General features: G+C 41.7%; 2 protein-coding genes across 2 annotated transcripts in view; both read right to left on the reverse strand.

Annotated features, from left to right (window-relative positions):
• The window catches only part of si:ch211-193k19.2 (uncharacterized protein LOC100034574 homolog), a 1,126,861-nt gene that overhangs the window by 384,820 nt on the left and 725,043 nt on the right, over nucleotides 1–16,998 (reverse strand). The gene's annotated exons all lie outside the window — the stretch shown is intronic.
• Nucleotides 1–16,998, reverse strand: part of gabbr2 (gamma-aminobutyric acid (GABA) B receptor, 2) — a 187,199-nt gene that overhangs the window by 110,649 nt on the left and 59,552 nt on the right. The window contains exon 2 of the mRNA XM_034240732.1: nucleotides 3,552–3,689. Within this exon, the coding sequence (XP_034096623.1) occupies nucleotides 3,552–3,689 (138 nt within the window). The remainder of the gene's footprint in view (nucleotides 1–3,551; nucleotides 3,690–16,998) is intronic.

The following is a 16,998-nucleotide window of genomic DNA, read 5'->3' on the forward strand; positions in this document are numbered from 1 at the left end:
AAAGGTGAAAGTATATTGTTTTATTACTAATCAAAATGTACTACTGCATTCTGCCTACTAAATGTATGATTACGTATGCTGTTACCTGCAGACTGTTGGCGCTGAAATACACTCAGGCAATATGTTTTTTCTGCGTCACATGACTGTATCAATCACATGGTTACATGTCTGCCCTATCTTTAAATTAAAACTGCTGATCAAATATGTAAATCAAAAATACCTCCTTTACTTTTCCCTACGTCTTTTACGTTACATTTTATATGTGATCTCTGGCATACTCCTTTTAACTGTATCTTAACGTCACTGACTTACAATGAATTATTTAAACTGTCTGTGTCTCAGTCTGCCATATTGGAGAGTCTGAGGAGCCGCAATGCACTTTGGGAGCATCTAACCACACTCACTACTCATACTATAGAAATAGCTAAATCTAGTAACCATCCGGGCATTTCTTGGTACACAAATGCTACATATTCTGCAGTTGAAGCGCACTACAAAATGAAATTGATACACAATTGCATTGCCTAAATTAAAAGGCACAAACTATTGCTCTATATATATATCTTATCTTTTTTTGTCTGCCTCTTTTTCTCCTTCCTCAATCGTCTCGATGAGCATTACTAGTTTGTGAATTGTTGTATCATATCCTAATCCTTATAAGGGAGGTTTAGGGATACATTGCTTTTAAAGCCATAGTTCTAACATCTGGTAATAAAATAAGTATTTTAGTACAAAATCATTGGCTCTTGTAATACCAGTGTTGCTTTTTAAGTCATTCAAATGTTTGCATAGAGCACGATGCAGTGTATGCAATTGAGTTTATTTTTGTTCAGCTTTTCAAAGCAGACTTCATTAGGCATCAGGAATGATTGAAAGCTATTTTTATGGGTGTACGAATAAGCTTTTTCCAGGGGTGGTTGTTCTGTCAGCTTTCTCTACTGTAGAAGGTATCAGCCAGCTCCCTGTTTTGATGTGGAAATGATGAGCTTATTAAGCCTGGCCCTTAAAGACTTCATGAACAACTCTCTTTTTCCCTCCACACAACATCAGATTTGGCTAACCGGGTGCCAGGGCTGGGTAATGAATATGCAGAATGACAGTTTTAGTACCGTTTAAAAAAACAAAAATCCTACTGATGAATATTAATTGTGTGGGGTTCATGATTCAAAACTTCCAATCATCTCTACTTCCCTTTCTCTCTTTCACTTTGATTATTGTCTTAGTCAATCTCTTTATTCCCTCGTTCAGAAAAATACTACATCCCACCAAAGCTGTCGGTCAGAGAGATGTCCGTCTCTTCTGAATACACATACCCATACACACATGGTACCAACGAACACACATGTTCAGTGGGAACTCATGAAAGTCAATTGGCTCACAGATGGAGCAGAGAGGCTCAGACCAACAGTCTGGCTGGCAGGTGCAAGCACCAGCTTGGTAAGAACATGATAGCTAAACACACAGGTGCTACCTTTCTGCCAATTTATGCTCCAATGGACAACTAATAGCTATCTGGTGAGTTGTTTACATCCACTGACGTGTCTTTCTCCAGATTTCCAGTGAACATTATGGCTGCTTGGTGAGTCATTGGGATGTAGCTCTGGTCTGCATGGACATCTTGCATCTCATAAAACTGCTACCAAGAGTCTGATATACCGCCACATCAGATTCACAACACACACATGCACATATTTGCACTTACTTGTTTGTAGACTAATAGTAAAGGCAGATAATTATGTCTTGTGTTTTGTAAAGCTGTATGTATTGTCAGAAACACTGCACAGGTAGTTTAGATTAAAAAATCAGTGGCAGACATGGACTCAGATTACACATAAAGTAGAAATGCTTCTCAGATTTCCTGCATATAAGGTTGTGTGTTATATAGCCATACTTTCAGTCCCTCATTATATTGAATCATAAGCCCTGTGTCATAAAACAAATCACAGCCCCAGATTCAACGTGTAAAGAGTTGTTGCATGCTGCTGGAAAGCTAACTTATATAAATAAATACCTTCAGATTGCCCTTGTAACTACACACTTGTCTTGCCTTAAAAAGCTATTTAGTTGCTTGTAGCAACATAAACAACATTCACCCTTGCCATTGAATACAAGTGTTACATCTACATGTAAAAGGCATCTACTTTAAACACAGGTTCATTCAAGGTCTTTTCTAAGCCATTTCCTCACATTTTCACTAAATCACTTTTCGTCTGGTGTTCAGACAAAGTCTTTTTAGGATCAAACCGGCATGAATTGGTTGTTGTTGGTCTGTGTGTATAGGGAAAGAGCCTGGTTGGTAAAGTGCTCTGGGGAACACATTGCACCAGGCAGTGTTCTGCAGAGCAGGAGATTGCTACTGCACTTCTCACAGGTAATCACTGACAAACAAGCCAATAAATAGAAAGAGGAAGCACACATACAAACACACAAATACCTGAGAGCACTTCATGTTCAACTGTGGCTGGAACGCCTCTTTCTAGACTGAGATCATTACCACGGAAAAGCAGTAAACACAGAAACAAAAAATGACTCCTCCTTTCATTCCCTCATCCTGCCGATCTTTCACTCGAGTGACCCTGACAAGGCGAGCGAGCAGAAAGGAACATGAAAAGCAGCAGATTCACAGTAATTGCAAGCGGTATAAATATGCCAAGTAATGTGACATTCAGTTCAAAATGCAGCCTCTTGAATTTATTATCACTTCCAAGCACGAGCTTCACTCCTTTTCTTATCTGTGCCCGATAACCTTTGTAGGGTTTGTGGCGAATTAAATGTATTGTTTGGAAGGAAGCATTTCCCCTCTTTGGTTCTGCATTACAGTTCACAGTCAGAGAAACTGTATGCAATAACTGAGGGGGTCAAAAGTTCACCACATACAAGAACGAGTGGTGTTTAATGCCAACAGTGAGCAATCATAAAGCTGCACCAATTTAATGGCAGCAAATGTCATTCAGCAAGCAAGCGCATAATTGAATGGTAGAATCTATTATGTGAATGTTCAGCAGGTAATTAACATCGACTGGACTGTGTAGTAAAACTTTTATTAGCTCATACCGATGACAAAACACCCCACAAACATATGCCACAGGAGATGCCCTTATCATTTGACAACATGTTTTCTTCAATTTTAAGGCTCAGTGGAAGTTGAGCTAAACTACCACAATGGGTTTAAGCCTTTTTTAACTCTGTCAGATCCTAAAATGAGGGAGGATTGTACGGATTAGAGTAATGCTAATTAGACATTCACCCTGGCAAGGTTAATGAAGGATTAAGCCATGAGTTAGGACCCCTTTGAAACCCAGGTCCTATCTGCACACTGCACTTCTAAGGGGCAATATCTTTTTTTTGGAAACTTAATCAAGCAGCGAGTTCAGGGTTTCTGATAGTAACGCAGAGAAACAAGAAAATAACCATGTATAAAAAAGTACAAAAGGAATAAGCAAGTCTATTTTGTACTGGCGAAACAAATCCAGGATTCACAAACACTGGAACATTGGCTATATACAGTATAACACACACACACACACACCCCATCGTAGTGCAAACCCTACCTGCACCAGGTTCCAGCCCTCCAAAGACTCTGCGATGATGGAGGTCACTGAAGGGCACACGCCGCCGAAGATCATCAGGTGTTTGGGGCCGTAGCATATGGCATCGAAGAAGGCCCTCAGCCCCTTGGCGTTGTCACACTATACATGGAGAGAGGGGGTGAAGATGGAGGTGGGAGCGGGAAGAAAGGGGGGGAAGAAGAAGACACAAGAAAAAGAGAGATTTGTGTTAAGTGTTATTGTAAAACTCAAGAGGAAGTAGAACAAGGATATACTGCAGGAAGAGTAAGGGAGGTAAAGTTACATATTCCAGCCAATGTTGGGCTACAATGAGACTGGCACGAGACAAAATAATGTACAAATCCATATTAATTCCATATTTTAAGATACAGACTCTGCAACAAATACACACATTATAAATTATTTTCGTTTCTTTATTCAGAGAAAATTAGATTGTTTTAGATATTAGTCAAAGAAGTCTGGCCATACCATAATCTGTGAGTTAATCTATAATTACCAGCTGCCCAAGAAAAACTTCCGTGTACACAATGTCATTATACTCTGACATACTGTGATGGATGCACTACAAAAAAGTATAGCCACTGGTGTCAGTTTATTGTAATGTATAGGCCTACTGTTTATGAAAAACGATGTGACATTTAAATAACATTTAATTTATTATACTCTCTGAGCGCAGAGGCATATGCTAACACACAGTAATTACAGCCTTGGTTGTGTGTTTTGAAAGCATCATTTAAAGCGATGTATCTCACAGAGCGAGCCCCCGCTCTGATCCACACTGCAGAACGCAGCCATTTCACATCACTATAGCAACCGGAGGAAAAAAGTGTGCGAAAAAGGGAGGAGAGAGAGAGATAGGAGAAATAGAAACGGTGTAGCTTACTATTGATTGCTACATGATTGACAACAGGTTTTGCTGTTATTCTCTGATTTCCACAGTTTGTAATGATATTCCTATCAGCAGTAAACACTTCCCTCCTCAGTCCTCCATTACTGCCGCTCAATTCTGTTCCTGTGAGGCATAGATGGACTGACTGAATGGCAGGGTGTGTGTGTGTGTGTGTGTGTGTGTGTGTGTGTGTGTGTGTGTGTGGTGTGTGTGTGTGTGTGTGTGTGTGTGTGTGCGCGTGTGTGTGTGTGTGTGTGTGTGTGTGTGTGTGTGTGTGTGTGTGTGTGTGTGTGTGTGTGTGTGTGTGTGTGTGTGTGTGTGTGTGTGTGTGTGTGTGTGTGTATGTTAGCGTCTTCCAACACACTCCCTCTCATCTTGAGAGTTATTTGACCTTGTTAGCCATCAGCCGGCAACTGAATGAGATTTCCCTCTGAAGAGCAGCAGGATGAAAAACAGAAAATCGAATGTGGAGGAATGATTCTCCAAACCAGACATGTAGGACCGTGTGTTGTGATCTGATGGTTACTGTATTAGGGGCAAGCCAGGTAACATTGCTGCGGGCTTGACACATTTGAACAACCTGTGTTCATCTCTTGTCGGGTCAATTCGTTTTGAGCTGAGGATGATCGTCGCTGAGCCCTAAATTAAGGTGGATGTCAGAGACAACCTTGAAAGTCACACGATGAGCTGCTGATACAGCCATCGTCCACACAGCCCTCCAGTCTGATTTAATCATATGATTTAAGTCGTCAGATTATTTTAGTGTGAATGCCCTTTGATTTTTGAAGTAGAAGAACATCTGCTGATGAAATTAAGGTTCCTCTTTGATGCATGTACGTTCATGCTGGTGGAGAACAATGTATGCTGTAATGTCAGTCAAAAATGAACTAGATTGCTGATAGGCCTCAGGTGGAATGAGAGGGAGAGGATGTGATTAGACACAGTGGGGATTCCTTATCCTGGCCACACAGCTGAATAAAACAGCAGGCTATTAAAGAAGATATCCCATTTGCATACTCTTATCATTCATTTCTCTCCAGCTGGCCATAACAAGGATGGTTGGTTGGATGGTGACTCTGATTGGTTACCATGCAACAGAAGAGAAATGTGGGCAACTAAACTTGTCAACATGAGTACAATAGAGCTTGGTGATATTGCAGGTTGAAGCTGATTTATTAAGGAGAGTGACAATGTCGTGTAGGTGGTAAAGAATGGTTATGTTCCTCCCTCTGCAGAAAATGGTTTACAGCATTTCAAAGCAGGGGGTGGGGAGCATCTGACGGACTCATGTGCTGTTTTTCATCCTGATGAATCTATTACTCATTTGGTCGGTAAAATATCCCATCACAGTTTCCCATAGCCCAAGAAAACATGTTTAAATTGCCGTTTTTTGTTCACCCGACTTTTCAAAATATGAATATCCTCAGTTTATTTTGACACAAGACAAATAACAGAAGCAAAGTCTCCATATTAAGAAGCTGTATCTTAACAAATTGTGTCATTATTGTTTGATGAATGACCTCAACGTTTTATCGATTTACAAAATAATTACCAATTATTTTTCTTTCGGTCTACTAAACGATTCATTAACTAACCATTTTAGTTCTAATTATATATCTAATTTTCTCAGATGACTATGGAATCACTCATGTGAAGTTACAGTAAGTAATGAATGCCAATATGAGAAACTCAAGCTCTTTCAGGGCGGAAAAAAAAAAGATCAGCAAGGGAAAGAAAAGCAACTAGCTAAAATAAAATAGAAAGCTTTCTTTCTTTCCTCACATTCTCTGTTCATCCCGGCTGTACTTTCATCCTCTTGTACTTTTACCGGGCACACATGCACAAAATCTGTTGTGGCTGATCACAGAGCCTTGACCGGTGTGTTGTCATGCCAACAGTGTGACTATCCACACTTTGTGCACGAGATAAGGGAGGAGGCCGCAGCAGGGCCGGTGTGCAATGATTATATTTAGCCTCTCATTAGGCAGCACGACCACTCATCAATACTTTTTGCAGTTAAGAAAGACTGTAGAGCTTAATGCCAGATGGACAAAGCAAGACGGACGGGGGAGAGGCGTCGGATTGTAACGGGACACAAAGAGTAAAGCAGCAAGTCCATGGGCTGGTGGAAGAAAGGGCAGATACACGTTGAATAGATGGAGAGAAAGACCGGAGAGGAGAGGTATCAGCTCACTAATAAAGCAGAAGCAACCAGTATTATAAACCTGCCCTCCATTATTACCCAACAATGGAGCAATTCATGACTGAGATTGATTCAGTGGGTGATGCTCAGCCGCTGCACAGGGTGCCCTGCAGATTAGCCTACAGTCCATCAGTTACGGAGAAAAGGCATTTCGATATAAAATCTAAGCCCATTTTGTATCGATTAGTTTGAATCTCTTTTGTCCCTGAATTCAGTACATGAGAACAATGAGAGTTAAAATAACCTCTCTTTCTAGTTCTTTCTTTTCACATCCTTAGAAAAGCACTTTATTTATTTTTTCAAGGATTTCCCGAGCAGTGAAAGAGACATTTGGGTACAGGCTGTATCGTACTTCACAATTTCCTCAGATAAATACGCTCTAAACGAGGCATAAAGGAGACTAATGTAACTGTGCTACCAAAGGCAGAGGAGGTCCGATGAAGAACTGGTACAATGGCCAAGGCACAGCAGCACTTAACTCCCAAGTTGAGCAGCAAGAAATATTACAGCGTTTTATTTCCCTCTTGCCGCGTCTCAAATCTAATTCCTGGCATTTGGAGGCCATTTGGAGCAGATCGATGAGGTTAACGCCCGTAGTAATCTGTTTGACCGCCTTGGGAGACGGCCAAGGAAACCGCGCGTGTGTGTGAGTTGATGGGGTAAGGGCTGATGCGGGAACAAACTGGCAATGGAAACTCAAGGGAGGCATATAGCCCTGTCTAATGTTGACGATCCATTAACAGAAAATATACTTCGGGTGACCTCAATACAATACTCTGCAGTTCATTCACAAATTGGAGTCTGACTGTGAAATACGATTTTATTTGTACAAAATGTATTTTTTTCACTCGTGCTCTACTACGTTCATCATTTAAAATGATCCTTCTGGTGCGACAGATGGCAAACGAGGAGTTTATTTCAAATGTTCCACAGTCTCCATAGCGTTTCCTTCATTGTGACCTTTACACAAAGCCACTGAGATTCATACGTATTGATTCATCATTATATGCTGACATTAGCTTATTGTTAGTGTGTAACTGATAAATTGCACTCAATTAGGCTAAATGTGAAGAAACAGCTGGCCAGAAATGTCAAATGATCTAATGTTCCATATGGTAATTTTCAGACCATTCTATATTTCACATAAAAAGTCTGTAACATATTGGAAAACGACACATCTTTAAAAAGGTCAGCATGCTTCAATGCTCCTTTTTCCGAGAGTAACTTCAAAGCACATCGCAGCAATAGTAAGTGAGGAATACAAAACATCCACAATCTGGAAAAGTTTGAGGCAGGTTTTCCGCAAGCTTAACAGCCAGGGAAGATTTACATTTTTCAAAAGAAAGCTTTATGAATTAAGCTCCTCTGTGCTCCTCTCCGAACAGAATACAATGCAGTGCTTTACAGTCAGAGGAAAAAACGACTTAAAACAATCCCGTGAGCCTGCCCTTCCTACACAGGGTCAGCCCGTCAGCAGCACACTGCAGAGCCGCTCCTTTACTTACAAGGCGGCAATGCAGCTTTCTCAACCCAAATCCTTCATTCTACCCAGCACCAGGCCTTCATGTGGAACAGCCATGTTAGAGACCACCACAGCGTGTGTGTGTGTGTGTGTGTGTGTGTGTGTGTGTGTGTGTGTGTGTGTGTGTGTGTGTGTGTGTGTGTGTGTGTGTGTGTGTGTGTGTGTGTGTGTGTGTGTGTGTGTGTGTGTGTGTGTGTGTGGTGTGTGTGTGCGCTACCGTCGACAGACTAACTAACCCCCCAGTGTCAGTAGCCTCTGAATTTCTATCCACCAGGGCATGCAATGATTTTGCCTCCTTTTTCACTGACAAAATTCAGAAAATCAGACAAGCAGTCAGTGCCTCTGCATCAGGTACAGCAAATGTGTTGTCCCTATTGTAAAGGAATATTTTTAGTCTGATGTCTTTCTGTGCTTAGCTGTCCTGAGAAACTTCACATGAGTGACTACTCTTTTCCTGTGTGGGGGAAGGGTTTACTGCCCGATACAGACAGAGCATCTTTGTTTGTTCATCTGGAATCGATTGGGGTAAAGGCCCGCGTTTCTAGGCTCCGCCGCTTCTCAGAGACCAGGTTCGAGCGGTTCCGTCTTTGTGTGGGCAGAGTTAATTTGGCAGCTTGCATTAAACAGTGCGAGTTGCTTTGTTAATCCTCCGGCCGTTTTGTCTCTTAATAAATATCATTGTATTGACTAAGGCGAATCCAGCTTCCATTCCTTTCAAGAACATTGGCTCAGCATTGCTTTTAAGAAGTTTTCCATAACACCTATGTCCACCTAATATCAATTCAAACACCATGACACAATTCCATCAGATTAATGATAAAAACCTAGAGGACATTATTCAACTTCTGAAATCCTCCTCCTGCTGCCTTGATATTATTCCAACAGAATTTTTCAAAGATGTTTTTCGTTGCATGGCCTCAGATCTACTTCATATAGTAAACAAATCTCTTCACTCAGGTATTTTTCCACAGGCCCTGAAAACTGCAGTCATTAAACCGCTCTTAAAAAAGAATAATCTAGATGCTTCAGTAATGAACAATTACAGGCCCATATCAAACCTCCCATTTCTAGGTAAAATCATTGAAAAAGTTGTTTTTCAACAGTTGAGTAATTTCTTGCATTTAAATAACTGTTTTGATGTGTTCCAGTCAGGCTTTCGTCCAAACCACAGCACTGAGACTGCTCTTGTAAAGGTCTTCAATGACATCCACTTCAACACAGACAGTGGCAGAACTTCAGTGTTAGTATTATTAGATCTCAGTGCTGCGTTTGACACTGTTGACCACAACATATTACTCGACCGACTAGAAAACTCGGTGGGACTTTCGGAAACAGTTCTAAATTGGTTTGAATCCTACTTAAAGGACAGAAACAACTTTGTTTCTATAGGTAAATACACATCTGAGTTGACAAATATGACATCTGGGGTACCTCAAGGCTCCATCTTGGGGCCTCTTCTCTTTAACATCTACATGCTACCACTGGCTCAGATAATGAAAAACAACAAAATAAGTTACCATAGCTATGCGGATGACACACAAATGTATGTACCAATTTCACCAGGAGACTATGCTCCAATTCAAACACTGAGTAAGTGCATTGAACAAATCAATGACTGGATATGTCAGAACTTTCTACAATTAAACAAAGATAAAACTGAGGTAATGGTTTTTGGAGCCAAGGCAGAACGTATAAAAGTTAGCGCTGAACTTCAGTCTGCAATGTTCAAAACAACAGATAAAGCCAGAAATCTAGGTGTAGTCATGGACTCTGACCTGAGTTTCAACAGTCACATTAAAACAGTTACTAAATCAGCCTGTTATCACCTAAAGAATATATCTAGGATTAAAAGACTAATGTCACAGCAGGATTTGGAAAAACTTGTCCATGCTTTTATCTTCAGTAGACTGGACTACTGCAATGGTGTCTTCACAGGTCTCACTAAAAAATCTATTAGAAAGCTGCAGCTAATTTAGAACGCTGCTGCTCGAGTCCTCACTAACACTAAGAAAGTGGATCACATCACTCCAGTTCTGAAGTCTTTACACTGGCTTCCTGTGTGTCAAAGAATAGATTTCAAAATACTGCTGCTGGTTTATAAAGCTTTGAATGGTTTAGGCCCAAAATACATTTCTAACCTCCTGCTAAATTATGAACCATCCAGATCTCTCAGGTCTTCAGGGACTGGTCAGCTTTCTGTCCCCAGAGTCAGAACTAAACATGGTAAAGCAGCGTTCAGTTATTATGCTCCAAATATCTGGAACAAACTCCCAGAAACCTGCAGGTCCGCTGCAACTCTGACTACTTTTAAATCCAGACTAAAGACTTTTCTTTTTGCCGCTGCTTTTAATTGAACTATTCACATCTTAGACTGCACTGTAACTTTTATCCATGTATTTTTTCTTTTAATGTTTATTTTATTATCATTTATTTTTAATGACTGATTTTAAATGCCATTTTCTTAATGTCTTTCGTTTTTTGTAAAGCACTTTGAATTGCCTTGTGTTGAAAGGTGCTATATAAATAAACTTGCCTTGCCTTGCCGTGTGTGTGTGTGTGTGTGTGTGTGTGTGTGTGTGTGTGTGTGTGTGTGTGTGTGTGTGTGTGTGTGTGTGTGTGTGTGTGTGTGTGTGTGTGTGTGTGTGTGTGTGTGTGTGTGTGTGTGTGTGTGTGTGTGTGTGTGTGTGTGTGTGTGTGTGTGTGTGTGTGTGTGTGTGATATTGTGACAAGAACAAGAGCTGAGCAGAGCACCAGGCTGGAGCTAACCATGATGAAATGCCTTGTTAGCGCTGCAAACAGAGGCAGCTGCACCTGTCCCTGGTCTAATGGCAAATTACTGCACCCAAATCAGCAACCTGAGACCCAATGCTGCACACACAGTGAGGGGTGATGGGAGAGCCTGGTGTGATGTCAGAAGCAATCTGCTCTTCACACACACTGCGTTTATTCATGACAAGGCCAACAGCACAGGTGGTTACCGAGAACAAAGTCCTAAAGGATCTCACCACAGAAAAGGAGCTTTCACAGGTGACGAAGAGATGTGTCACCTCTAAAGATAATGGCTTGTCATTTTACCCAAGGTTTTATACCGTGTATTTATTAGAGCTGTGTGAACATGAAGTGTTCATTACTTCTCTCTATCCAGTTAACAGAATCCCCAATAACACACCCGTTGCCTCACTTAATTTGGAATCATTTTTTAGTCAGTAGATTTTACTTGAATGTTTTACTGCGGATACGTGAAGAGAGAAAAATTGTTGTATAGGAAACCCTAAAATACCTTGATGTAAGTACGTATGACAACCCAGACACGTACAAACCAACTGAGAATTGAGAAACACATCCCTTCTCTTGCTTCATGTCTATAGTGCATCACTTTCCATCATTTTCCTATAAAAGTATGAAAAACGATAAAGAATAAAACACAGCGATACTTCCAGGAGCTAAAGAACATTTGTCAGTTGTACGCACTGCAATGCCGTAATTCATATTTCTGCACCGTCACCATAAACATAGAGTCTCTGCTGAAGCCAACTTCCATACCGTGCAGTATTTTTTTTAACTTTTGTTTATGTTTTATTATATTTTTTATTATATCATAACTTAGTACTTTTTTTAATGTAACATTAAGCTGTCTGTGGCTCTTTCCTGCTGTAACAATGCAAATGTCCCCTCTGTGGGACTAATAAGGGTATTCTGATTCTGAATCATCTGCTGATATCTGAGCATCCACGCAGCAACAGTGCAGCAGATGTAAAAAGCTGGTCTCTTCTAACAGCTACATCTGCTTTCTGCATGTACTCCTCATTGAATTAATTCCACATCTCCAAGTCAGGAGTGGAAATGTGAATGCTGAATCCAGCAATTGCTAAAACATATGCTTGGCATTATAAAGCCCTAAATAGTTAGCAGGGTGCAGCCGATAGGTCAGATCTAAAGTGGATTATCCATTTCCCCATGTACAAACCCAACTAATCCTCTAAACTCTGTCATGGCTGTCAATACCAACCAAGAACAAGAGGGGGCTGATGTGTATGTGAATCAGTCTTCAACAGTCTAGGAAAGTTCTCAGTTTCAGTGTGAATGCAATCTAGTCGCAGTTGAATTGATTGTCCACTAGTATATCAATAGCAATTTGATGAAGAGGGATCCCTTGAGTTCATTGGGGTCATTTATCTGTGAATTAAGGTCAACACTTCCAACTCCCATTGGCACACACAAGATCTTCAAGAAGCTGGAGCCATTTGTTCCCCATCAATAAGCCCCTATTGAGAGGTCCACTGGGGTGTAACATATCCCCCAACATGCCTTTTCTTTCTATTTCTAAATGCCCAGAAAGACATGGCTGACAGCTGCTCCCCAAAGGAGGGAAAGGGAGGAAGAGCAGGTGAGGATAGAGCTGAGGCTCTTTGCTGTAGCATAAAGACATGCAGGCCGCAGAGTTTACCACGAGAGTGCACGTTGATTGATAGAGAGAAGATGAAGCAAACATTGAGAGCAGGACGCGGTGATTGAGTTGTTTTTTTTCAATCTGTTTCCTTCAAATTGCCAGCGACAGACTGAGCTGCTCAGGCTGATGGCAGTTTGCCCTCCATCTCTCCATCTCTCCATCTCTCCATCTCTCCATCTCTCCTCTCTCCACTTCTCTCTCCATCTCTCCCTCTCTCCATCTCTCCCTCTCTCCATCTCTCCCTCTCTCCATCTCCTCCTCCCTCTCTCCCTCTCTCCCTCTCTCCCTCTCTCCCTGTCTCCATCTCTCCATGTCTCCCTCTCTCCATCTCTCCCTCTCTCCCTCTCTCCCTCTCTCCATCTCTCCTCTCTCCATCTCTCCCTATCTCCTCTCTCTCCCTCTCTCCCTCTCTCCTCTCATCCATCTCTCCCTCTCTCCATGTCTCCCTCTCTCCATCTCTCCATGTCTCCCTCTCTCCCTCTCTCCATCTCTCCCTCTCTCCCTCTCTCCATCCGATCTCCCTATCTCCCATCTCAGGGGTAACACCTCCTCCATCTCTCCAATCTCTTCCCTCATCCTGCCATCGTTCTGCCATGTCCTCCAACTCTCCTCCCTCTCTCCTCGCTCCTATCTCCTAATCTCCCTCTCCTCTCCCTCTCTCCCTCGCTCTCATCCTCTCTCCATCTCTCCATGTCTCCCTCTCAGTCCCTCTCGTCCCTCTCTCCCTCGTCATCCCTCATCCTCCCTCTCATCCCTATCTCCCTCTCTCCCTCTCTCCATCTCTCCATGTCTCCCTCTCTCCATGTCTCCCTCTCTCCCTCTCTCCATCTCTCCCTCTCTCCCTCTCTCCCTATCTCCCTATCTCCCTATCTCCCTCTCTCCCTCTCGCCCTCTCTCCCCGCAGTCTGGATCTTGTTATTGAGCCCGATCTATCCCTGGCTTTCTCGAGAGCTCAGATGGCCACCAGGATAACCACGATGGCCCGTTGGAAGACCTTTCAGTGGTGACAAGTCTCTTTTTCACATCTTGTCTCTTTTTCACATTTTTGTCTCTTCCACATGTCTCTCCTTTTGCATATGCATGATTATTCTCAAACCCACACACATATACGCTAGATGAACTATCACCCATCACCAAATGCAGGCCCAAACACAATCATAGACAAATACATACACACATGGGCTCACTCGCAAATCCGAGATAAACTCAAATTGGCAAGTGGTACTAAAATCAGGGTGAACACATTGCACCTTTATTAGCAATGTGCTGTGCAGGAACGAGGCGCTGTGGAAAGCCTATTACAGGTTGTTGTGCTTTTGACAAGGCTTGACAACAGCTGGAACATGTTGCGCTAACCAGTGAGACCAAGGTGTAATCCCACTGAAATGAGCCAATCAGTCCCTGACCTCAGAAGTGTTGGATTCAGGTAAAGAAATAACTCCATTTCTAGTGAGGTGTTTCATTTATATGCAAAAAGTATTTAACTGAATTGCTGATTTGGTTTGTGTGACTGTCTTATCTATCCTGTCCAACACTGAAGTCAGGGTTTCCAAAAGTATTTACATGTTGATTGCAGAAATAACAGGAGTTAAACTCCCATTGATTTGGTTGCTTTTCTTATAAAGCTAACATCGTTGCTCCAAAGATTGCAATGCGAGTCCGCCATTTTGGTCCAGAACTAATCTCAACAACCAATAGAGAGACTGGCAAAACTTGTGCGGGTATTGGTCGTTCCCGGGAAGATGAAAACAAATGACTTTGGAGATGCCCTGACATTTTCCTCAGCGCACGGCTTTGGGTGAAATGTCTCAAGTAGATGAATAGTCATAAACTTTGTTAGCAGTGTATGTCTCCTTCAAGGTAAATTGTTTCTAACTTTGGTGATCCCCAACTTTTCAGCTAGCGCCACCAACAGGTCAAAACTGTTTGTTGTTTTCGACCAAACATCAGCCAACCCCGAGACATTCCCATCAGTCCTAGCTGTATTTAGTGTGCAAAAAGATGAACTGCGCATATTACCTTTATTTAGCTCTAAAGCACCTTTCAAACAATCATGCAGCACACAGTGTTTCAAACAGCAACATTTGTGTTTATTTGTTATATAATCTATGAGGAACGTCTAAGAAACAGAAGAGGTTTAGCAGTTGGTTTATCGGCTAAGCAATCATTGACAGCCTGGTAGAGTGGTGATGTGGACAGAGAGTGGGAAGATGAGAGAGAGAAGAACAGAGCCCATTATCAAGTTAATTGTTTCTTGGCCCTGAAGGTCTTCCACTATCTCCTATGGATGTCTCCAGTAAAGCAAGGCAGGAAAAAGACAAAAGGGGTTGGACGAGGATGATTTGGTCCATGGAGTAAATGAGTAGGACGGGGTCCAGAGTCAGTTTGATGCTATCAAGTGTCCAGGGCTTCTGCCGAGGGATTCAATTCATCCTCAATCTTGATTTGTGGGATTCATGCTATCTCTGCTGCTACAAAATGTACCACGGTCGATTTGACTCAAGGCTTCTCTCCTCATAAAAAATGTTTTCCTCTGTATTATCACTGGCAACCCAACCCCAAATGAAACATTGCTACCCCCTTCAAGGTGCTTGTAAGATTATTTTTGAGTTTTACACAACTCTAGCAGCCTATAAAGTGAATAATAAAGGAACACATAAAATCCCTCGGATATTTCTTGTCAATTAGGGATATAAAAATCTTATGGTCGATAACTTTTTGAAAGTTTCCACTTACGCCATTCCTTCGCTATTTTCCACCTTCACAATCTTTGTAAAAACTCTTCCAGCATAAATATACAAGTCCTGCTGGTCCTGACCTTTGCTTTTCACATTTTAAAGTCCTTCCCTGCACCCTTTATAAGTCCTCTCCAGCCTGTTTACCTCATATAATACAGTCTGATCGAGTGGGGACCATCAGTCATACAGGTTAGGAGGAAAGGGAGCTGAAAATAAATGTTATATTGTAGGTGAATCATACACAAACTAGACCGTGACGCCTGCATCCACTATGAACTGTGTGGCATGGAATAATGATTATCCAAGAGCTTGGTGTGTGTGAGTCTGGGTCTCTCACTTTAGTTAGAGGCTGTGATGTTATATGTAAAGCTAATTATGACTGATGTGGGAAAAAGGAAACTCTGAAAAAGACTCTAGGGTTATAGAGCCAGTTCAATTTTGTTCTCCTGGTTATTCAAAAGGTCAGTTATCACACATTTTGGAAACCAATTATTTATGTTCTTGGAGAGTTACTTGATAAAATGAACCATCCTACACCCTTAAACTTGAAAGCTCTCCAACTAACATGTTGTATCTAATTAAGCTAGTTTGAAGTATGAAAGTGATTCTTTGGGGTTATTTGCAGGACTATTTTCTCGGCCCAGAGTCCAGGCTAGCTGTTTTGCCCCATTTCCTGTTATTATGTTTAACTAACCAGCTGCTGCTTGTAGCCTTACAGTATGTGGAACGGCAAATATATAAGAGCAGCATACAGTACATTATACTTTAAAGGTGTGTGCATCCTCATCTACTGCAACTATTTTCATTAGCAGTACTTTACAATGAAGCCAAAATACTGGACTCACACATAGAACACAGATTCAAAGAACAGAACTATAGAGGCCAAAATATGTTGACAAAAAAATCAACTCGTGTATTTTATTTTACCTTCTTTGCCTGATTATAAAAGGTATTGTTTTACTGCATCTTCCTAATTTGTTTTGAATCCAAGCTGAGCTATTGACCACCAAACGTCAACACTCCTACTTTTGAAACACTCTTACTTTGTGTTGCGGTGACTTCTCCTGTCAGTCATAATGTTGGGATGTTTTCATTATTTTCCGACGTGTTACACATAATGGGGGTTTATTTTAGATTCAGTTTGACATTGTCTTTTGGAAGGTCACTTTTCCCGCCACGATCATCACACAAGTCACGCCTGTGCTGGTGCGGATGACATTGCCAGTTGTCCTATTGGTTATCTAATAAAGGCCATTTAGCGAGTGGGAAAAGGCAGATATCGTTGTTGACATTTAGTCGGGTCTGAAAGGACAAACACTGGCACATTACTCATCCCTTTAAAAAATTAGAAGGACCATCTATTGACAACTTTTATGACAAGGAAGAGAGGAATGCAGCACCTGTCTTAATTTCACACAAGACAGATGGGAGTCTGGGAAGTGTAGGCTTGGTGGACTGTGGAAGTGTATTGAAGAGAAAAACCTGGCGTATTGGGTGAGTGGGTGCATGGAGAGGTGTGTGTGTTGGTGTGTGTGTTGAGTAGGATAGAGCACAGTTCAGGCAGTCTAGGGATTCTTCTGTCCACGCATATCAATCTTCCTACAGAGGAACAACACCTCACAGGAAT

This window comes from Gymnodraco acuticeps, unplaced genomic scaffold, assembly GCF_902827175.1.
Source record: "Gymnodraco acuticeps unplaced genomic scaffold, fGymAcu1.1, whole genome shotgun sequence".
In the NCBI taxonomy this organism is placed as follows: domain Eukaryota; kingdom Metazoa; phylum Chordata; class Actinopteri; order Perciformes; family Bathydraconidae; genus Gymnodraco; species Gymnodraco acuticeps.